Source organism: Sylvia atricapilla, chromosome 2, assembly GCF_009819655.1.
Source record: "Sylvia atricapilla isolate bSylAtr1 chromosome 2, bSylAtr1.pri, whole genome shotgun sequence".
NCBI classification, from domain to species: Eukaryota; Metazoa; Chordata; class Aves; order Passeriformes; family Sylviidae; genus Sylvia; species Sylvia atricapilla.
Genome location: NC_089141.1, coordinates 53,472,818 through 53,497,116, shown reverse-complemented (window position 1 = coordinate 53,497,116; position 24,299 = coordinate 53,472,818). Strand labels below are relative to the sequence as shown.

The window sequence follows — 24,299 nt, the reverse complement described above, 5'->3', positions numbered from 1 at the left end:
CCTAAAACTTGCAGACAAGTCTCTTCTATTTATTGTAGACCTTTTCAGAGAATAATTTTGTACTTCATTATGTTTTCCCCCATTTCCAAAATCAAACATATGCAAAGATTTCCAACGCCCATTTACTATCTATACATTATCTGTAGAATTACAGAGATGAATCATTTTTACATTAAAAAATACAGTATTAAAAATCTTACATACAAGGACAAAACGTGGCAACAAAAGGCAGCCCAAAAAATTAACATCCAGTCTGTCACCAGTTAAGATGAAATTCCTTTAGGGCAGATTTTGAAGGACAATGATAAAGTTGACATTTGTTTTTGTTTTTCTATTTTTTTTATTTTACCCCCCCATAAAGGAGACATGCATTAAAAACAGTAATGTCTAAAACAACATTATTTAATGCTTAGTCATGCACCTGAAGAGTTGGCTCTGAGCACCCTCTAAAGTCAGCAGTCAGAGGAACCCAGTTTCACTGAGGCACCAGTGATGGAGTTTCTGAAAGAGTCCTCCGAGCTGAGATCCGCTGACATTTGGGGCAGCCTCCAGACTTGAAGCACGCTTTGTGAAAGCATGTTTTACACTCTGTTTATACATACAGAGTAGCATTCAGAGGAGGAAAGGAAAAAAAAAAAAAAAAAAAGAGTCAATAGCTGTGTTCCTTGAATGATGTTCTATCATGTACATTTCAGGACAATAGTAAACAGAAGCAGTGCAAGGCCAGGACAACAACCACCACTGTAACAATTTAGACTGAATGCTGTCAAGATGTGATAAAATAGCTCTCTCATGCCTAGACCCAAAAATAGCCTCCCCCTGCAAGCACAACCATGGTCAGGCAAATCCCTGGTTTTGCTCTCTGAGTTCACTGATATGAAACAGCTGCCACAGACTGGTTTTCAAAGATAGATGCTGTCCATGGGTTCCAAACGCACATGCAGATTTTCAAATAAGCATGCTTTCAGTGAAGCTAGTTCTCAATGTTTAAAACAAGTCTAAATGGTTTTATATAGCAAAATTCCCCCAAGGAAGAAAGGAAAACATCCAGTCTGGAACATACCTGGGCACCTTTTACATTTGGCAGTCTGATACGGAAAGAGCAGGTCTGCACTCTGACAGAATTCACAGATAAACCCCTTTGCTTGACAGAGCTACAAACAACAAAAAAAGGATTGAATTTAAATCGAAGGAAAAATTATTTAGGAATGGCAGGAGGGATATCTCCTTACAGTAGCAACTGCAAGGACAAAAAGCCCTGTTTTTTTCGTACCTCACAACCATCTACATGAGAGGTGGAGCTCTTGAGAATATCTTTAAGAAGGGGCAGTAACTGCCCTCGTTTGATCTTCACCAGGTCATCCAGTGAGAAGAGATGCAACTCCTCTGTCAGATGGCTGGGAACCTGTTCAAATTCTTTCAGTACACTGCAAAGAGAAATAAAACCCAGTCAAAGTTACAAAAAGTTGTTTTTCAAGTGTATTTCCAGAATAAGCCTCTTTCACATCCCTCGTCACATGGGGATTATACAAGACAATCTGTTATCTACCTCCCCTCCCAATTTGAGATCACTTTAATAAAAACTAGAAGGTTTGGGATTTACAATAATTTGCTTTAAACATGCATTCCTCAGGCTTTGAAGTTGCCATATACAGGTACCCCAGCAATCTTTAAATAGTGTGTAAAGAGCTCTCTCTTACCTCAGGAACAGTAGGTAAAATCCCATATAGTATCTAATATAATAAGCCAGGCTTATATATTTACTTTGCAAAGAGGCCTTTGAGGGGTTTATCCTGCACAGGTCACTACTGGGTGAAACTATTCTAGTGCTGAGCAGGTGAACACTGGAAATAGAGCTATTGCTTTTAAAATATCACTGATGCAGATAGAAGGTACAGTGATGACTCTTATACTTATTTCAGTAATGCAATCACAGGGAATTGAACAAAAGACAGACAAAACCACATTTCTGTTTGATTTCGGTGAACAACATGTAGTTGCTGGATAAAGAAGAGGTCTGTATCAAAGAGAAAATGAAACCTACTTTTGATTTTTTAAATATTTTTAAATTTATTTTGCTTAAACCTGATCTTTAAAAATCAGCAATTCTGCAATGATGGTCTTATTATTTGCATATCTATGTATTAGTCATGCCCAGTTTGCAAAAGCAAACACCAGGAATCTTTCACTTCAAGCAACAAGGAAGCAAGGTCGTGTTTTGATCTTTATCACTTTTGCATGCTACTACTTTCATTTGAATATTTTTATAAAATAAACTGAATTGAGCATTATAACAGATTTCTGGAAGAAATCTTTAAACATTCAAGGAACACACTTGTTAATTAAAAAAAGCCAACATATTTTAAAAGACATATTCTCAGAGAGATAAGTATCTTTGACCTTTTAAGAATGAGTGAGAACCTAAGAGAAACAGAACAGGAAAAATACACACCTAACTAAAATCATTCAATATTTAAAACCAAACTATATTACAAGAAACAACTACCACATAAAACTTGTACTTCACGCAACATTTGCAATTCAATAGAAGGCATTTTTGTTGTTAGAGTTCTCTAATGATGGTATCAACTTATTTAAAACTGCACCCAAATGTCTCTAGAGAAGAAGGCTCTAAAAAGCACATCATGCACTTTTACTAAACTACTTTTCATGCATAATCACAGTCCATACCTTTCAGCAAACCTGCACGTTTTCAAAAGCTTTTTTAAATGAAAAAGCTGTTCTTGCGCCTCCTAAAAGATGGAGGAGGAAAACAAAGCCATTTTTAAATCAAAAGCATTGCTTTTATATATTTCTACGTGAGAAACACCACTATTTGAGTCAGCAACCCTTGCACATACACCAAACCACACCTAAAAAAAAGGAACTTTACACTTAGCCCAGTATTAAACAAATGGATTTTTTTAATTCACGAAAGCCTAAGGCACGCAAAGAGTAGTTTTATTCCCTGACAAGTGAAGCAAGTCCTAATGCCAAAAATGACTGCAGGTCTTGATGCATGCCAGACCCACACTTGTGTAAGACCAGGCGTCTTCTCAGCCAAGAAGGGAACACATGCCTACTTTTAGTCTTCAGCAGAACACTCCTCCTGAAGCTGTAGGAGATACAGCTCTTACATAAGCCAAGGGTGTTTCCCTCTAATGGCCCACAAAATTAAGGAGTCATTCAAATATTACAGAACTTTCCAACAGCCAAAAGCCAGGAAGATGTAAATATTTACTGCAGCTCCCTTATATGCACTAAAACTGGAAACCACTAAGGAAACACCTCCCAAAGACAACAGGGATAAGGAGACCTCTGGCACAGGTTAGAAATGTCTCTCTTTTCTCCCTTCAGCCTAAGTGAAAAGAGGGCAAGTCCCAGAAGTGGTGATGGAATAAGTCAAAAAAAACCAACCCTCCTCCCTACCACATACACAACAGGACATCCTGCCCTAAGGACTTCTTCCTGAAAGTCTCAGACCCAGAAATTCCTAATACAAACAGCCACACTTACCCTGACCCTGTCCATTTCTTTACTTTTCGTGTAGAGGGTTTTGTTAATACACGACACATTGAAAATGGGGTGCTGCCATATGCTGTCCAGTAGGTGTTTGGAGAAGTTGCACACATAGTATTTTTTGAAATCCCACTTTGAAAGTATTCGGGCAGGAATAGCAGACTGGGCGTAGCTGTGGCAGCAGTCACAGAAGTACTTCCCCAGGTAGTCACAATAGCGGAGTCTCCTGATATATTCTGCAGGCAGACAGCAATGAAATTCTGAGTATTTTAAAAACTTATGGGACATAAGTCTTGTCTGTATGCCTAGTCTGTCTACATAACTCATATCTAGTGGAATGAAGGGAAACGGATTTTTTTGTTTTATTCTTTTAAGTAGGGGGTTTTATTATTGTGGTGAACACATGTACAAGGTTTGTACTTGGCATTAGAACAGAAAGCTTTCCTCATTTCCATATTTGTTCAACTGATTGTAATTATCAACGTAAGATCTTAGAAAAACCCCTGCTGCTTTAACCACAAAAGAAACACTAGGTAAAATACAACAAAAATACTTCCACAAATTTTGGAGTCATGTTTGTACAATACTTTTTCACATTAAGAGGTCTGTGAGGTTTTTCTCTGCTATTACAGCATCTCCAATTTGCTCAACTTAACATGCCATCATAGATTGTTGATACTTTACAGGACACCAGAAATGCTGCTCTTGTGAGCTGACCCAGAATGAGACTTAAGTGCCACTTCAAAGATTTCTTAGGTAAGGTCTATTTTTCAGTTCTGTAAATCATTGTGCTTTCAAGCAGTTCTCACATAGTATCAGGAATTAAAGAAAAAAACAAAGAAAGATTTTGTGATCAAGATCTAAGGAAACAAAATATTTTAAAAAGACACCCCAAAAGAACAAAACCACAGATTCCATAAGATTGCATACAGTCTCTAAAAAGGAATTTTGGGAATGTCTAAATTGGCACAGAGAAAGAATTATTAACAGAAACAACTGCACTATGCAAATCCAGTACTTTCCAGCCTGGAAGCTTGATTTTTTTGTATCCTTTTTTTTCTGTTTTGTGGTTGACTGTTATGAATTTTTATTGTGTATGAGAAGGACATCTATCAAGTATTGTATTCTGTAATCTATGAAAAATTCCAGACTCTGGAAAGATCCTGCTGTCTGTTTTATTATTGCAGGCACATCCAACAATGAGATTTTCCTTCTAGCTCAGATAATTTAAAAACTGTGTGTTACATCTGTGTTGGTGAGGATTACGGTCTGATCACAGTACTGACTGCAGTACAAGTACTGCACTTATTAGGAGTTTTTGGCCAGTTTTGGTAATACTTACTGCTTTCTATTGGGGTTCCACAACCAACACATGTAAAGTTTTGAGCAGCCACCACTGCATCTCTCCTGTACACAGAGGCAAATAGTTAGACCATTCAGCACCCAAAAGACAGCTTAAATTAACATTCTTCCAAAGTGCAAAAGAGCTACACTGGCACCAGGGAGAATGTCCACCTCAGGAGCTGACTCCTCCGCATGAAGAAGGGAGATTCTGTAATGCTTGTTGAAAGAACTAAATTATTTTCTATTTCTTAAGGTGGCATCAGTATCACAGGGTTTGGAGAGGGGAAATCCACATTTGCAACTGAAAAAGCAACTGTACCTGCAGCAACACAGGGGACAGCCAGTTTTCTTACTGTCTGAACTTAACAGCATTTGATACAGGGTGAAACAGACATTTCCTCACACATGACCTGGTGCCTCCCCCGACTTTCTGAAAGCCACCTATCCATAAAATATTAACAGGACAGTGGGGAAAGACAAGAGTACTCTCCAGGTAGTATCACAAAATGAAATTTTCAGGAGCTAAGTACACTGCCACCATAACACCAAAGAGTATGCATATTATCACATGGAAAATGGCATATGCTGTGTTAATCACGACGTGCCAGGAGAGGGAAAAAGATGCCATCTGTTTTCTAGTGGGGCTGGTGACAGACACTGCAGAAGGCTGTGCCATGCACCAGCTCTAGACCTGTTCACAGATCACCTGCACATGCACTAGATCTGTTAATCACCCAAGCTCCTTCCATCAGCTTTCCCCATGCTTGACTAAATGACGATGTCCAGATCCCTCAAAACTTACTTGACTGAAGGATGAATATTAAATATAATCTGTGATCTTGGTGGGGACCAGCCAGAAGATCCTCTCAACTTGGATATGATCTTTATTTCTTCAGCCAGATTCAAACTGGACTCAAGCTCTCTTGGAACCTCTTCTTTCAGCACAGACTATTGAGAAAGACAAGCTCATGAAGATAACCAGCCCATCACCTGGACATATGTTAAATGCTATGGGAGATGTTTATCTCCCTTTACACGCTGGTATTTTAAAGTTCAGTTTTCACCTGTATGTAGTCCCCCATCAAACTCCCTTATACCAATCCCAGAAGATAGCACAACCTGAATGTTAACAACTACATGTTTTAAATGTGCTGGAAAATGCTGGAGAGAGAAGACATTTTCTAAACATTTAGATAAAGTGAACTAATAAAATGTAAGCACTCATCTGTATTTGTTTTATTTTTTTTTTAATGTACTTCCTCCTTTTCCTAGCAGTGAAGCAGCTGCAGTGAGACCATGATTATTTGGGGAACTGAATAAAGAGCTTGTTGTTTTCAGATCAGACTCACTCTCTGCTTAGATGAGCTCAGGCAACCAGACAGCTGAACTGCAGAGTCTGTCTGTAACCAGTATTTTCTGAAAGCTCTGCACAACTCCTGGGCTGTTGCTTCAGCAGAATTGCTGCCTGGTTCAAAAGATGATCTGAAAGGTAAGGAATACTGTCAGTGAGAAACAGAAGCATGTCATCAGCATCTTCACTGCCTTTTCTGCACCCCTGAAAAGTCTTCTCCCATTCCTGCCCTATTTCTTTGATACACCCAGGCCCTTGAAGAGCCACAGACACCACCCTCCAGCAAGACTAGAGGACCAGAGAAACACTGCTAAGCCAAGCACCAGAGACACTTGCTGTCAAGCAGCATTCCTTGCCCTTCCTTGAGAGGGCCCAATTTACCACTCCCACAACTTTCCCTACCCCAGCCAGGAGAACCACCAGAAAGCTGCTCCAGCAGAAAAGGTGGAGCCACAGGGCTGTAATAGTAAAGATACACACCTTTTATCAGGGGCAACAGACAGATTTTCAAGGTCTTCAAGTTCTGCAATAAAGGAGAAAATTTTTTCAAGCCATTTAAGAAACAAAGCATCTGTTACTCGGCACTATTTTAAAAATACTTTCTGTGTTACCACAGTGTCAGTTTCAAATATATTCATCTTTCCAACATCCTTCCTGGATGTGGGAAATCACCTCAGCCCTAGCTGTAAAACACACATAAGGAGCCTTATCTCCTCTGCATATCTCTGATGTGGTAAAGAATATTCTCTAATACCTTTGCATCCTATCATCACCATCAGCCTGCCTTCAAGAGCTGAAATGGTAAGGAGAGACAAAGTGCCTGTTGGTCAAGGTCCAGACAGAAGTCACTCAACATAAACAATAACTTACAGAGCCAAGAGAGGCCACATTAGCTTTTTTGGACACTGACAGATGTTCCGAGACACCAATCACAAACATACCAGCTAATGCTATAAACATATTAGTAACAGGTGAGATGAATGCAATTAAAGGACACACTTCATTATGTTTACATAGACACAATATGCTTATGCCAACAACATGTTCACATTGGTAGCATTAGTTTTGACCATGCTTATTGCTCTCAAGACAAATGTTTCTCCATTTATACATCTCAAAGTAACTCTGGCTATTAGGAACACAGTCTTTTGTGAGCTTGTTCTTCATTTGTAGATCAGGGAAAGATGAGAGGAGAAAATAAGCTCTAAAACCAATGAGAACAATAAAAATCCATTTGTTATCAGGAAAAGATAAAACAAAGGTTAAAAGTTGCACAGGCCACTTTTAAGTGTTTCTATTTCTGTATGTGTAAAAACCAGAAGCAAACGAAACGAAACTCATGATGTCCTAAAGAGGAGCAAAGCACATATGACTACAAGAGAACAGAGACATTCTGCTTTAGTCCCGAAGCAGAGGAAGAGGCTGCCTAAAATTGAGACAACCCGTTTCATCAGGAAATAATCATGTCCTAAATTCTCTCAACCAACACTGCTATAGCTGACTGAGGTTGTGCCAGTTTCACACTTTCTTCATGCACATTCCTTTGGTTTAATCCTTAGACATAATTTTAACCCCTCTGCTGGGTTTTCATGGCAATATTTTGGCAGCAGAAGGGGCTATGGCAGTGGCTGCTGTGAGAATCTGCCAGGAGCTTCCCCCATGTCTGAGAGAGCCAATGCCAGACAGGATGGACACATCATGGGCCAGGGCTGAGCCCATAGCCATGGTGGTAACCCCTGTGGGATAACAGAGTCAAAACGGGTGGGAAAAAAACCCTGCGCAGTTGCAGCTGGAGAGAGTGTGAGAATATGTATGAGGAACAACTCTGCAGACACCAAGGTCAGTGGAGAAGGAGGAGCAGGAGATGCTCCAGAGCTGAGATTCCCCTGCAGCTCCTCGATGGTGAGGAGCTGTGTCCGTGCAGCCCATGGGGATTAATGGGGGAGCATTCCACAGGCTTCTTCCCTGCAGCCTGTGGAAGAGCCCAGGCTGGGGCAGGAGGATGCCTGCAGGAGGCTGTGACCTAGAGGGAAGAAGCCCATGCTGCAGCAAGCTCCTGAGTGAATGTGTGGGAAGCCTCAGTAGGCAGAGAAATAGGAAGTGAAGTTTAGGTGAGGAAGAAGGGAGAGTTGGCGGGGGAGGTGCCTTAAAATTTGATTTAATTTCTCATTACCCTATTCTGATATGATTTGAGTAAAATAATTTCCCCACATTGGCTCTTTTTTCTGACAGTTTTTGGTGAGTGATGTCTCCCTGTCCTTATCCAACCCACAAGCCGCCTATGTTTTCTCTCCAGTGGAGAAAGGAAACAGACAGAGTGGTTTGGTGGTCACATAGTATCCAGCCAGGGTCAGCTCACCACACTCTCAAACCAGCAAAGATATTCTTTCCTAGGAAGGAAATCCTGCAGCAGTCTGATGTTTCTGCATGTGTTCTAATAAGGAGCTACACATATATAATTTTTCCACTTTCTCATGTTATTTCTTGTGCAATAACATCTACTAAAATCAAGAGAATTGCCAAACAATGGAACAGATTCAACTGAACAATATATCTGTTTCTGCAGTTACAATTTTAAAGTCTTACCAATAATTACATATTCATCCTCTGAGTCACTGTGGCAACGAAATTTGGTAACCTCATGATGTGATGGTAGATGCACTGTTGAGCTGACAGGAAGCACAGCACAGCCTGTCCAAGACAAGGACAAGATCAGTTAAACTTTTCCAGCATTTATAAAGAGCTGCAATTATGTTTACATTTTCATCACTTGGCAAAACTTTAGCACACAAACTGCATTTATAGAGCAATTTTTATTGTTTTTATACATACAGAGAGCAGGCCAGTTCTTGGGAGTCTGTCATACAGTATGTCCCTTGGACTCTTAGCCTGAATCTTGTAGTGATAAACCCAAATCTTTTTTATTGCCAGTGGTCTCTCCCCTTCTCATGTCCAAGAACACCATTCATTTTTCCACAGAAGTCATGTCATTTAGACTTCAGACTTAGGATTCATCACTAAGATCTGTACTACTCTAGAGACTAAATCTACTTAAAAATGCATGTGCTGACTCAACCATAATAACACCAAGAGTATTTATAATATTGCCCTAAACTATGTGTGAATGAATACTCTAGGCAGTCTCACTCAAACTGATTGCACCTGCATATTGCAGAAGCAAACACAGAAGGAAAGAGCCAAGCTGCAAATACTACCAAAAAATATATATTCAGCAGAGAGAGAAAAACAGCCAGCTACAGGCATGCTCTGTGGACAGCCATGTTTGGCTTGTGGCATTTCAACCTTACATTTTCATTTTAATGTAAAAAATAATTATAATTAATAAAACATAGGTGTGAGCATCCAAAAGGAAGTACATGACCCACAGGAAAAGCGCCTGTGGCATAATGATCCCCAACAGACCCATCACTCCAGAAGCTCAAAGAAGATAACAGAGGATCTAGTTCCAAGCAATGCCCCATTTCATTTAGTATTTTCTTGCACAGAAACAAACAGCAAAGGCTTTCAGACAAAGTTACATTCTAGATTAAGTAACTTGCCTTCATAACCACTGTCTGAAGAGGTAACAGAAGAATCAGACTTCTTCACTCCAGGGTAAGAAGATAACTCTGAGTCGGTGTGATAGCTGCCATCTGATCCACTTGTTTCCTCCACACTCCAGGACTCTGCTTGTTGTTGGCTTAGGATATTACACTTCATTTTTTCTAGTGATGCTATAATCATATCTGCGACAAAAAAGTGTGCATTTTCCTGGACACAAGATTGGAACAGTCATTAGTACACAGCACATCTGATCTTCAGTTAAGATGAAGTGAAATGTATCATTTTCCCCCTATACTTTTTCAAGCCTATAAATAAAAATGTAAAACCTGTCTGACCTTTTATTTAAACTCAAAAAAACCACCCCAAGGGCAATTCAGGAACAATATGCAAAAGACAACTGCCCAGATAATTGTCTCACCCTTGATTATAACATACAATCTACTTTTATCTTACCCAAGTATTAGATAAAAATGACTAACTGATGCATATGTATGCATTTCAGAGATGCAGACTTGTAGTTACACTGCATTATTTAGTATGCAAGCATGCATCCAAGTAACCTATTTAACATGATTTAATTTCAAGTCAATGTGTACAAGCAGTTTTGCACACATGCTGGATGGAGGGGGCCAGAACTGGCAAGTTTTGAATGGAGTGTAGATCTTCAGGTGGTGGGAAGTACAGGAGCTAGCAAAGTGTTTTCATGTGTTAAGAGTAAGGGCAGTGAAGTAGGGAGTACGCAGTGAGATAGCTTACATGGCCAACTCAATGCTATGTAGAAAGCCTGTGACAAGAGTAAGTGGGAACCTGGCTTCCCTGGGCTTCCCACTGCCTTAAATAAAAGGTAGCTGTTCCAAAGCTTCACTGTAGCATTTCCAAATCAGACACCACTTCCTTGTAATGTCCATTGCCATCTCGCCTGCCCTGGTCACCCATTCTCTAGGAAAAGGGACCAATGAGACATACACAGACACACCCTGTGGCTCCTTTCCTATTATCACTGCTGTATCCCTTGTTTTCTGAGGTCTAACAGAGCATCCCACCAGCCCCACCTGAGCTACTGCTGATGGCCTGAGCACAGGTCCCACACCAGCCTCAGCTCAAAAGTAGACACATTGTGGAGAGAGAGCTGTATTCAGGGGCCTGGGTGGAAACCCAGAGATACCCAGGATACTCCCTCCCCTCAACTGCCATGTGCAAATCTGAACTCACATCTAAAAAGTTATGGCAGTATCCAAGGCTAGAGATTCTTGAGTACAGGATAATTAAAGCTTTATAAAAGTGGCATATGCTGAGAAAATTGTACCACTAGACATTATCAGTATTCATGACATCCCCTCAACTTGTACAGGAACCATGAAGAAAGCCATCAGTGTTCAGGAATAGCTAAATCTTAAGGAGCACAGACATCACAGATTTCTTATTGCTCACAGACAAATACATGTAGACAAGATTAATCTCAGCATCAGAGAGCACCCAAGTCCCTGTGGGTATTTGGAGAGACATATCTTTTTCCCAACACTAATTAATATGACTTGCTTGGTGCACAGTTTCCCCAGAGACAGCTTTCAGTGAACTTTAGGAGTCCAGGAGTTTACTATCTTTCCATTAGCAAAGAAATAATTTTAAAGCCTTTTTTCCTTTTGGGAGATATCTCCTACTTTAAAGATATAAAAAGTTTCAAGTGAGTGGCAGAGCACAGCCTATCAGCACACCCCACTGATAAAAGCAATTATGAGTGTATCTGAGAGAGCTGCATTGCAAAAACATGAAACAGAACACACAGACTCCTGTACTCAGCATGACTATCAGCTTTCAGCTCTGCCAACTGAAAGCTTTCAGCTCCCTCATGCTATGAAGCAGTACCAACTTGGCTGTGACACACCAACCTTCTCATTTCCGTCCTCTCCCACTAACACGAGTGGAAAGCCCCTTTAAGATTATCTGACCCATTTCCTTCCTGGCTCACAACTACAACCTTAACTTTCAGTCCTCAAGTTCAAAGAGATTCTTTCACAAGCTATAAGTATTAGAAGTTTTGTGGATTTTTGTTTGGTTGGGTTTTCTGTTCTTTGGGGTTTTTTTAAAGGCTGCCTTGTTCACAATGGACTGAACCCCTGGTATTTTCTAACTTGTAATCACGTCAGCCCCCAGTATCTGCACAGCAGTAGTAGCTGATAAGATCTTGCCTCACTCAACACTCCGATTGTGGTTTCTAATCCAGATAAGTGCTCACTGGTCTCCTGGTGTCTGAAAACAAATTACTTTTGTTTCAGGTCCCACATTACAGATGGAGAAACATCATCTCCTTTCTGAAACAACTTTCATAAAAAGCAACATGAAAAGCTAGTTCAAGTTTGTTGAGTTTTGCTGTGTGATTTACTGAGTGGGTTTTGTTGTTTGAAATGCACCTTATGGATGTTGAGAGCTTCAAACCAAAGGCAGAACTTGCTACTCCAGTAAAGCCAGTGTTATGCACAATGATGATCACCTCTTGGGCCCAGGACATGGGACCACATGCACACAGTCCAGAAGAAAAATCTCCTTTTCTAGGCACATTTTTAAAGCTCTTTTATATTAAATCCTACTCATTGCAATTCATTAACTCCCCTTTTTCTACTGCTGGAAAAGATTAACGTTTAGTACCCAGAGTTATGTGTGACAGCTTTAGCTCCTCATCTTTAGCTCTGTTTACAGGCTTGAGTGGACTGCCTACCTGGCAACACACCTAAGACTGTTTGGGGCCCTTCTTAGCGACCGTGAGAAACTGCTTGAATTACTGCAGAGTTATTGTGCTTGTTATTCATACTGTAATTCTTTGACAGTAAATCTCGCATACTTATGATAAGCACACAAAAAAATACCCCATTCTCTCCCCATCTTTTGACAGTAAAAGCATAAGGTAAGTCTCATATATATGCATGCAGCTAGAGCAACTTCTGTGTAACATATTCTAATATAACTTTACAGTTAGTAAGGTTAAAGATTGCTTTAACAATGTATAGGGAAATGATGGAATGAAAAGCAGAAACATACATTGTTCCTGTATATACTTCCATTATTTAAAAATAATTCAAATATTTAATTAATGAGCCACGAGTAGAAGATAAATCATGAAATAGGCATTTTATGTTCATAGGTTCACCCGTAAAGGGCAAGAAGAGGGAAAATACAGTAGCTGTAAATATTAGTACATCAGGAAGTTTTTATTGAGAAACACCTCTTGTCATTTGCTTTTGCCACAATGAAACGTAAAAACCATTATGATGACATTATCACATTGTCCTCACCTTTTCCACATCCTCTGGAAGCATGCAGACGTCCTGCAGTGAACGATTCAAGGGTATAGCACTTATATTCAAAGGAGAAGTGGAACCTGTGGGTATAACAAGAATTTTTATTAGTTACTTCTTTCTCTGCAGCTCCCATGATGCGTGCAGGGATTTCCAGAAAGCAAAGCAAATTTTTTTTTCCCAAAACTGAACACCACTGGGGCTGGAGGCTGTGATAGAAGCCAAGGAGGAGAAAAATGTGAAAAATGTTGGCATTTCAACTGTTCTGGCAACCTGAAGCATGAACATCAACTACCAGAGAAACACAGTTTAAATGTTGTGTTGTGACAGCAGCACTGCACTCACACCAGCTCTCTCCAAGCTACAGCCTGAGCTGCTGGGGACAACCACAAACAGAACCTGAGGCTGGATTTGCAGCGATGCCCTGCTGCAGCTGACACTGCACTCTGCTCATTCACAGTTGCCAGAAGAAATACAAATCTCATTGCTCTCTGGGCATGCAGAGAGATGCACCAGCCTTAGAAGACTCCCCACATCACTGCTGGCATTGTGTTCGGAAATATTAGGTTTGGAAAACATTTTGCTCTTATGTTTCCATACTCCAAGGAAATCTCCCTCCTGCTTCCAAATGCAACCCATACTGAATAGTAGTATGCCCAACTGCGGCATTAGCCACAGCATTCTTTGCTTCCCAGAATTGCAGTTTCATTCTCCTGGTAGTCACTGATGAGTATGATGAGTCTGTGAAATAAATTTTATTTCTTTTTCCCCAGTAAGAACTTTTAACTGTACAGCAGAGCATACATCAGCTTTTTACTGATGTGTTTACAGCCTCTTCTTGGACCTTGAACTCCTACAGTTTCTGTTTCATTCTCATGTTTACAGGATAAAGAGACCATATGTGGTGGAGAAGGGCCACCACACAGACACCATTTAAAGCCTTTGCAAACAGCACAGTTTAATCAATGGCTTTTTATTTTTTCAAAAATGCCTTTCCTAAATTTGCTTAAAAGTCACAGGCTAAAGAGCTCCCACAAAATATGATCATAATTTATGTAAAACTTTTCTCCAACTGAGAGACACTGACTCTCAGGCCTAGTTTGAATTATTTATATTGCCATGCTTAGAGAAACCATGTTATGCTGCCCTGAGCATTGATGACATCAGGCTGTAAAGTCAATACTGTGCTCGAGCACAGTGACACAGATGGAGAGGTTTTGTACAGAATTATTAATACCTCCATTGTGTATACCATGAAGGAAAAACGGGAAGGCTGACAAGATGACTTTTCAAAACACATTTAATGGCCTAATTAAGTTATTTTCATACCTACCTGATGATTCACCTTACTAGGTAAGCTCTATAGCTTGATAATAGACTACATTCTTGCCAGTTAAGATAACAAATATTACTCTCTAAACTAAAAATAATAAGCAGAAAAAAGGAAATGGGAAAATTATTACTTTCTCTTTAAAGCATAAGATGCAATTCACCTTAAATATAATTTTGAAATCTTATGGAAGCTCTCTCCTTTGCTTACCTCTTGCATCCCACTCGCATCTTTAAGTAAAGAGAATGTAAAAAAAGTACAGGGAAGAAGCCCAGCACATGCAGCAATGGGATGCAATTCTGGTTCTGATGCAGAAAAGTTATCTGGTTGCCTTTCAGCTCCTGAACACTGTTGCCTGGAGGTTTCTGGGGCTGGGGAAGAAGCCTTAAAAGCCAGAGAAGGAAGTGACCTTGATGTACATAGAGGTTAAAAGCAAGAATAAGCCTGTGAACTCAGTGACACACCGGCCACAACAAAGCGCCCAGAAAACACTAAACTTGATCACAAACTTCATTAATAGTGACAGAGTCTTTTCAAAATGTTGAATAAGGGCCATTACCTGGTGGCCTCAAATATATGGACAAGGCATAGTAGGAATTTCAGGGGACCAGGAGAAAATCCCACTAAACAAAAATTAAATTCCGCTGGAAAAAAATTTATTCTGATTTAAGTGATATTACATGGTTTTCTTGTGGATAGCATCTTGTGCAACCCTCAGTAATTCTCCTGTGGGAAACCACCATGTCTGAGATAGCAACAGAAAGAATAGCAAGTCAGGAAATCCTATTGTGTAATTCCTGCCCTCAAATTAGGCATTATATTTCTTCTTTTTCGTTTTGCTAATCACTTTTCACACCCTCATAGTACTGGACTATGGAGAAGAGAATGAGACCTCATTACCCAAGCTACCCATTAGTGTGTTAATGGTTAAAAGCAACAAGAAATGAAGAAACGCACAAGTTTTTATTTTATACAGAAAAGGCCTAAGGCAGACAGAACACACCACACTGTGAAGTGTCTACAAGGATCCCGCCTCCTGTGAGGAGTATTTCTTAGTAAAATCAAGGATGCTCTCCTTCAGTCACCTGGCTGCCACATTCCTTGCTCCCTTTCTTTTCTGGAGAGCCAGCAGCACTACTACCCCAACAGAAGCGTGTGACACATCCGAGCTGTGCCAGAAGGTCGAGTCACGCGCAATGTATTTGCTCTTCTGCACGTGCCTCAAGGTCCCCGCTGACCCCAGGAGCCTGGGCTGTGCTTTCCAGACCCAGCTCCCAAACACGTGTGACTGGCCTCAGCCAGCCCCAACTGCTGGGTGCGGTTTCCTTCTCCCTGACGGGCACTTCTCAAAGGCATGGAGCCAATGCAACACCCAGCAGAAGGAAACAGCCATAATCGTCACATACTGATGACAACAGCCTGCCTCAGAGGACAGAGGTGTTACTAATAGCACACAGTCCTGCAGTGGCACGTGCCTGTTTGAGACCCTGCTGCCAACTTAGACCTTGGAGGAGTTCTGGGTGAATATCTAGAAAGGATCAGAAACTGGAAGTGGAGGTCAGTGGAGTATCACCGCTAGGACTACTATTGACCAAAGGGAGAAGAAAAATACCAAATCGAAACAAACCAACAAAACTTAGACTTTGTATCATTCTTTTATAATACAACGGCAGGATGAAAAATCCCTGCTCTTTGTCTTTATTCCAGTAAAAAAAAAAAAAAATCAGACCTTAGCTGCAACATTTTTCTGAAGCTCATAATCTATCATCATAGAATCACAGACGGGTTTGTATTGGAACGGACCTTAAATATCATCCTGTTCCAAAACCCTTGCCATGGGCAGGGACACCTTCCACTACACCAGGTTGCTCAAAGATCACTTACTGGACCAGGTTGGTCAGGACCCCATCCAAACTGGCCTTGAACACTTAAAGGGATGGGGCATCCACAGTTTCCCTGAGCAAACTGTGCCAGTGCCTCAGCACCCTCATAGTAAATGATTTCTTCCTAATATTTGATTGTCCTTCCTATTTTTTTATAAGACCCCCTCCAAGTACTGGAGGTCTGCTACGAGGTCTCCCAGGAGCCTTCTCCAAGCTGAATAACCCCAGCTCTGTCTATCTTCATAGATGTGCCCCATTCATCTAAACATCTTTGTGGCCCTAAATTAAGTCCTTTGATGCCATTAACATCCTTTATAAACAAAATCAAAATGCTTCATGTCACTGTACCAAAGGCTGCTCCTATCAATATTAGGTGTTAAACAGGAGGTGACTGCTCTGCTGCCTCAGCCAAAGGGCAGCAACCCCAGCCTACAGCCCAGGAAGGACAGCATATCTCACGGAGGCACACACAGCCCCAAGGCCAGGCCAGCTGCTCCCCTCAGCCATCTCAGGGACTTGTGCTGAACTCTCCCACTGAACAGCTCCTCGCCTACAGGCCTACACTGCCCAGAGCCCCCTGACACTGCAGGGACAGAAGGCACCCTGTTCTGCTAGCAGCCCTCAGTCCTCTTCATAGACAACACATAGGATTATCCATACGGCTGGAAACTGGTGAAAGGTATAAAGAACTTGTTCTACATCAGATGGAGGTTTGTGTCTCCAAGACCTTAGGTGCACTTAGAAAGGGGAAAAGGAAAAACAGTCCTGCTCCAGAACAAGCCAATTTAGTCATAATAAACTGGATGATAATGCCCTGTCTCCAAAACTCCAGTCCAAGGACTCCCTCTCCTCCAGCTCCTGCCAAACACAACATGACCCCACACACACCAGTAACGCACTACCCAATGCCCAGATCCATGCTAGCTGCTATTGGGAAAAGGGTAACAGTGAAGACAAGATAAAGCTGGTAGAAAGCTCATCCAGGGAACACTGTACATTTCTCACAGCTCAGCAACTTTTATATTTTATCAGCAGTTGTACATTACAGAAGTACTTCTGCATCCTGAGAGATGCCTACTGCAAAAGTTTGAACATCTCCCATTTTACCAAGTCCAGCCCTCTGGTTCTCCTTTGTTTTTAAGCTCTTTCTCCCCTCTCTCCTATTTTGAATGGCAGGATATGTCTTATTTGCAATCACCATAAATAAGGCCCACTTTAATTACAGTTCTTTCCAGAGATCTTACAACAAAAATGCAGCTGTAAAGTTACCTGTTGGATTGACTGGCTCTGACTGGGAAAGGCCACCGGGAGAATCACTGTCCCTGTTGCTGAGAGGGGCAGGTTCCACAGCATAAGGGTATTTCACCACATCTGCTTTACCAACAGCTGAATCTGAAAGCAACCCTGGGAAAGCCAAGTCTCTTTCAGGGGAGGTACAAGATTCTTTTCCAGAATGCACAACAGCGGATGTGACGGTGCCCCCTGTTAATGTCACCTGGGTAAAGCAGTCACGCTTCAGAGGGGACACGCTTGAAAGAGTGAAACCATTCAAAGAGGAAGCAGCAGGATCTCCACCAGTATAACGGGAACAAGGGAAAGTATCCAGTGAAGGTTTAGGGGAATCACAGTCTGTGTTGTTCCAGCAAGCCCGGGGCCTTGTAAACCGAACGTCTGTCTGCGTACAGGCAGCACTGTGACGTGCAGAATCGCTGTCGCTGTCATCATGGCTGTCCCCAGTGCTGCTTTCTTCCCACTGTTCCACATCACTGTCTGGATGCTCAGCTCCCTGCATTGTGCTCTGCTCCAGCACCAAGGAGGGCTTCAAACCAGATGCATTTAAAACAGACATGAGAATGTCTTTGATAGCTTCAGCACTGCCTGGGTATGATCCAAAACTTCCCGCATGTCCAATCACTGCTGGCCTGGAAGACTCGTCTACTCAGAAAACAGAAGAAAACAAGAAGTTAGGAAACAATACTAAGTAAAGGTTAATACACAACATGAATAAAAATGCATAGTATTTTTTACACAGATGAGAAGACAGGAAACAGCTGAATTCACTCATCATTTGATGCTGCCTCTTCCTGCAAGAAAGCTCTTGCTTTCTGCACTCAGGAAGCAATTTTGTCATTGATAAAGGCTAGGTAATAAACCAACAGTAAAGTATTCTGCTGCTATCTAAACACAATCAGCTAAGACTTTATTGGTGACTGATTGTCAGTGTGCTCAAAAACATCATTGTTCTACAAAACAGGGTAACAAAACTATTGCTGATAGAGGTACTGATCCTATTGCCAATAGAAGAGAAAATTACATTATAGTAAGTCACAAGGAAGATCAACAGAGCAGAAAGAGTAACAAAAAATACACTCAGTAATACAAGGTCAACGTTCTTGTGTGTTTCAGTTCAGCCAGAGTGGAAATGGCTAAAGTAAACTTCAGTCCATTATTCAGGGGGTGGTAACACTTAGCCAAAACCATAACAAATTTAGCTCTGTCACAGCAAGATCATTATAATGCCTTTGAAAGAATGAAGAACACTGCCAAGGTCCTATGTGCTCTACTGCAAAACTGTAGTTCGACAGAAAATGGAAAAACTGCTTTTACTGGCAGATATAGCAACATTAGGAGAACACAGAAGTGTGCTACAACCAGCAGCTTTTGAAGAATAAACTGAAGTCCTACACCTTGAACAAAACAAAAAGCCCGAAAACAAACAAACAAACAAGCCTCAGAGGAACTGCCATAATCCAAGTAATGGAGAGATTAGACACAAAGTCTATATGTAAGAAGAAACCATTGACCACAACAACATAATGAAGTTAACAATTATCTCCTTTGGGGAAGATAAGTAGGTTGTAAAATTCTAAGAATATATACAATCAAGAAGAATTATTTACAGGACAATGCCCTCCTAGTTAGGACCACCAGGATTGTTAAACACTGCTGGAGAAAAAAGTAGCAAGCCTTGCAGACTCCAGACTTTGACCAGAGGTTGCTCTCCTTGGACATATCTCATCGGAAAACAGTAAACTTCTCCATGAATCTCTCACCTGGAAGCCTGCATACATGCAAACAACATGATAAGAAAGTTTACTAATGAAGGAATCAAAACCAAAACAAAAAAAAAAATCCCACGTATTTTGGAACAGCAAGTCCATATAAAGACCAGTGCTCAAGAAAAAGCTGAAGAAAAGCAAGAACACTGCATATAACTGAAACTGCAAGAGCTGCTAGCAAAGCTGTCCTAGTAAAGGCAGGTCAAAATCAGCCAGAATGTCAGTCATAGGGATCAGTCACCCGCCTCTAACCAGGACAAAGCTCTTGCAGATATAGCAGCAAAACTGCACATTTTACTGGCTGCACATGCAAACAAACATCTTGCCAATGTAGCCAGCCATGACAATATAAGGACAGGAATGGGAAAATTAAAACTAGCTTACTTTCAAATAAATACACTTCAAACTTCTCAGGGGGAAAAAAGATATTTTGGTAACTACTGACATTTCAATTGCACGGGAATACTTCAATCTGGGCTGCAAACATCACCCTCTCTGTGCAAAACATTTAGTGTTATAATCAAAAAACCATAAAATTTTACGGGCTGAAAGGGGCCTGAAAGATCCTCTAGTTCCGACCCCCCTCGCTGTAGGTGGGGACACCTTCCAGTAGACTAGGTTCCTCAGAGACCCATCCAACCTTGCTTTGAACACTCAGAGGGATGAGGCATCCACAATTTTTCTGTGCAACCTGCTCCACCCTCACATACAAATATCAGCATTAACTAAAACGGCCAAACTACCATTAAAAGGCAAAAATCACCCATACTTGCAAATTGTATAATGTATTTTGATGTTGCACCACCATCAAAGCCAACAAGCAAAGAACCCTCTTCAGACAAACTAGACTTGTTCAGTACACACAAACACCAATAGCTTTTGCTATCACTACAAGCACCAGCAAAACTCCCCAGAGGAAGGCAATTTGGAACAAACTGGCATTACCTGAGAGAACAGAGATTTGAGGTGTTGGAGCAAGGCAGCTAATCCTCACTGAGGGATTTGAAGAACACGCTGAGTCAGTGAACGCCACTTTTACGCTTTCGTGATTTAACTACAACGAGAACAGAGAGGCAGACAATTTGGTTATAAGATAACAGCACTCTGCTAATGATACCCTCAGTCTCACAGTCAACCCAGCAGGCAGAACACTTTTCTGATGCCTGCTGACAGCCACCTAACCACTGCCTAAATTTCTGGCTGCCTGAAAAACTCCCCAAAAGCATGCACTGTCTGGACAGCATTGGCATCTCAGCTCTGCATCTCTCATTTCACTCCAGAAGGCAGGTGACCAAAAAAAATTCTCCACAGCAGGACGATTAAACATGTGCATAAGGCATGCACGAGACAAAATGCTGAATAGGACGCCTGTGTATCTACCAAAACAACAGCAATGGAGTGGAAAAGAATTCAAGGAGCCACCAATTGTATCTGAAAGCATGGGTCTATTTAGATGTACACAAGTTATAAAGTAAATCTGTGAGGATCCAACTCCACAAATATCTGATCCATGTGCTGCTTGATCTCCCAGCTCCAATAACTGGGAGCAAGCGTGGTCACGTCACCTAATTTGATAGAACACAGTACATGTGATTCGTACCAGCAACGTGACTGACCCAGCATAATGCAAGAGGTGACACAGATAGATAATACCTGGCATAGGTAAACTCGACCTGGCATAGGAGTCTGTCAGTATAAGGGGTCTTAAGTCTTGAATGCATATGAACTGCCTGAGCAGGTTTATACCAGATCAGCACTTCATTTTTTGCAGTCATGATGCTTCCAATTCAGTATTTCTACCCTCAAAGCTGGATTTGCCATACTGCCAAACCAGTATGAGCTGAACCAGGGAAGCAGTATAGTGCAGATACTCAGAGGCTAACTCCAGAAAGAGACTGTGATACACTCAGGACAGCAAAGCAAGAGGTATCCTCCCTAAGCTCATAAGTTCCTTGTGAGGACCTAAAATTTGTACCCCTACTGCCTCAAGTACATCAGGGACCTGCAGGGCACATCGCAGAAACCAGGGAAATGAAAGGGATGCCCTGCTCCTCGTTAAAAGGAGCTTAACCAAGATGTTTTGTCCTCCCTCTCCCACATCAGTGAGAATGTCTGCAGACAGAAGCATCACAAGGGCTCCTCTCACCCTCCCCTGAACTCTGTGATCCCATACAAAGAGAAGGGAGTTAAAGGTGTGCTGTCCAAGGCCACCCCAGGTTGTTGACCTCTACACTTCCTATGTGGACGAGTGAGGTGACTCAGAGTACAGCTCTTGTCCAGAAACCCTTCAGACTCATGGAAAGGAGAAGAAATTAAAACCCACGAAGAATTTCCCTTTTAACTGAAGAATAACCAAGCCAAAATAGTATGTTTAATTAAAAATATTTAGCATTTGATTATGTCAGTGCTTAGAAAAATTCTCTTTTCAGTATCTGTTTAGTGTTTTCTGCTTTTTCCCCCTCTGTACTTCTTTAGAGAAACTGGTATGTAGGCAGCCTTTATATGTATAAATATCATACAGTCAATATCAGTGGATAAAATAGGAATTATTTTTTAATTATTTTATTAAAATTAAAAAAATTCTTTACATTACAATTTAGAAACTCTCAGCAATTAACAGATTCTACCTCTTAGGATGCAAGTATCCCAACTGCTCAGCAAGATAAATACAAGCACTTTATCAGTAAGCACAGCTATTAAGGATGCTGAGTTTTAAGACTTTTATCTTTGTTTTAAAACAATGCTCCCATCTCTCAGTTCTCATCAGAATGGTCTGAGAATTCAGGTACGATTTCCATTTACTTTCAAGATGCTACGATTTCACCTACATCACAGGGGGAAAAAAGCCACATAACTGTCCCCTCCAACAACTAAAAAAAAAAAAAAGAAGAGAAAAAAAAAAGGCAAAAAAAAAAAGCGCGATTAATTAGCAGTGATAAGGAAATAAGGAAATACAACAGCAACAGAAGCACATGGAAAGCACAACACACTGCTATTAAAAAAAAAAAAAAAAAAAAAAAAAAAAAACCAAAAAAAAAACACCAACTTGACATCTTCCTACTATGAAATATGAAAGAAGTCTGCCTTTTCCTCCCCCACCTCCAATACTGAGACTGCGTTTCCCATGTTAACTTCACAAGCATTTAAAAATCATTTACTACGTCCACTGACAACTAAAACCTGGTTTTGAACCAAGACCCCCCCAGGCTAACAAGCACACTGAGCCACCATTCAGAGGTCTCCCTTGCCTCACCTTCTCAGAGTAGGGGTGCTTGAAAACTTCTGTTCTGCTGAAGCTGGCGAGCGCTACTGCATGGAGAGACATGATGGAAAAACTTTCATTTTTTGGTGTTGTTTAGTACCTGGAAGCAATAGAGAGAGGGGATCACAGTCACCACCACGTTATCCGCGTTTCTCCATCTGTTTTGCAGACTCTACAGTTAATATTCTGAACTGTTTTCCGTCCAGACTTGGCATGCTTGTAGAAGCTTACCGAAAAGCACAGCTCAGCAGCAATGGAAATGTGCTTTAAAAAAGCGCCTAACTCAGAGACTGCGGGGAGTGTTTGTTTGCCTGTTTGTTTTTTTAGTAATACAACAGGAACGCCTTCCACATGCATAAGAGGAAGAATATTGATCTGTGGTACTTTCAGAGCTTGCTGTAAAAGGAGGAAGAAAGGGAGCGGGCAGCAGGGAAGCCCCCGTGCTCCGGCTCTGCAGCAGCGGCTGCTCCCCCACGCCGGGCAGGGGAAGGGACAGGGGAAGGGACAGGGGAAGGGACAGGGGAAGGGACAGGGGCAGGGGCAGGGACAGGGGCAGGGGCAGGGACAGGGGCAGGGGCAGGGGCAGGGGCAGGGGAAGGGGCAGGGGAAGGGGCAGGGGAAGGGGCAGGGGCAGGGGCAGGGGCAGGGGCAGGGGCAGGGGCAGGGGCAGGGGCAGGGGCAGGCAGCGGCGTGACAAACGCCGGCGATGGCCCCGGGGGCCGCGCAGCTCTGCTCACGGCAGGGCTCTGCTGCCATCACGGCTCGGCAAGCGCTGAACCCGGAGGGAGACCCCGGCGCCTCCCGCCACCCGCGACAGGCGTGCCCTGCTCCGCGCCAGGCACCGAGCGCTCTCCCGCCCGGCCGCCCATCCCCGCTCCCACCTGCGGCCGCCGATCCCCGATCCCGGATCCCCGCTCCCCGATCCCGGCTCCCCGCTCCCACCGGCGTCCCCGGCTCCGGCGCCTCCTGCCCGCCCCGCCGCCGCGGCGATGATACTGCCGCCGCCTCCTGCCCGCCCCAGCGCCGCCCTCTCTCTCTCTCAGCCCGCCTCCCTCCCGAGGCGGAGCCCGAACCGAACGGCGCCGAGCGGACCTAAACAACGGCAAAGTGCCGCCGAGGATAGAGGGGGGGTGTGCGCTTGTCTGGTTTGGAGAAAAGGAGGCCGGGGGGCAGCGACCTCGTTGCTCTTTGCGGCTTCTTGAGGAGGGGAAGGGGAGAGGGAGGGCTTGAGCTCTTCTCGCTGGTACCCAGCGACAGGACGTGTGGGAATGGTTCAAAGCTGCTCCTTAAGTTTACATTGGACACTGGGAACCGTTTCTTTGCCGAGAGGAGCGGCGTTCCCCAAGGCTGTCCGTGTTTGAGAAGCATTCGGACAACGACCTTATCAACATGCTTTAACTTGGTCAGCCCTCAGTTACTTAGGAAGTTGGACTAGGTGATCATCGTAGGTCCCTTCCGAGTGGAAGAGCCTATCCTACAACCAAACAAAGCCAAGAGGAGTCGATTGGGAGTGAATGGAGGGTGTTCTCTCAGTCGGTGTGAGCTGGGGTGGGGTACACGGAGGCTTCCGGGCAACAAATGCAGACACAACTCAAGAATCAGCTGTATCGGAGCACTTGCTATCAGCTGGCTGATTAGAAATGACAGGTCCATTCTCACTAAGCTTTTGGAAAAGAATTGAGCCATCTGCCAGG

General features: G+C 42.4%; 1 protein-coding gene across 1 annotated transcript; it reads right to left on the bottom strand.

Moving 5' to 3' along the window:
- Positions 1-316: 316 nt before the first annotated feature.
- On the bottom strand, positions 317-23,603 carry RUBCNL (rubicon like autophagy enhancer). Its single transcript, XM_066313292.1, has 16 exons — positions 23,548-23,603; positions 22,597-22,705; positions 20,289-20,397; positions 17,554-18,219; positions 13,069-13,154; positions 9,775-9,985; positions 8,801-8,905; positions 6,695-6,737; positions 6,213-6,345; positions 5,666-5,811; positions 4,862-4,926; positions 3,517-3,755; positions 2,692-2,753; positions 1,274-1,427; positions 1,064-1,154; positions 317-588 (listed from the first exon to the last, which is right to left on the bottom strand). Exons 2-16 carry the CDS (start codon positions 22,666-22,668, stop codon positions 476-478), a joined length of 2,295 nt encoding a protein of 764 aa, XP_066169389.1. The 5' UTR covers positions 22,669-22,705; positions 23,548-23,603; the 3' UTR covers positions 317-475.
- Positions 23,604-24,299: the final 696 nt, after the last annotated feature.

Bases quoted from the DNA above. Each gene is read 5' to 3' on its own strand.
- RUBCNL (XM_066313292.1), bottom strand. From the start codon at position 22,668: ATGTCTCTCCATGCAGTAGCGCTCGCCAGCTTCAGCAGAACAGAAGTT. The intron at 9,986-13,068 runs GTGAGGACAATG...TCTTGTGTCCAG, and splicing joins TTCCAGAGGATGTGGAAAAG to GAAAATGCACACTTTTTTGT. The intron at 5,812-6,212 runs GTGAGTCTGATC...CTTTCTCAATAG, and splicing joins TGAGCTCATCTAAGCAGAGA to TCTGTGCTGAAAGAAGAGGT.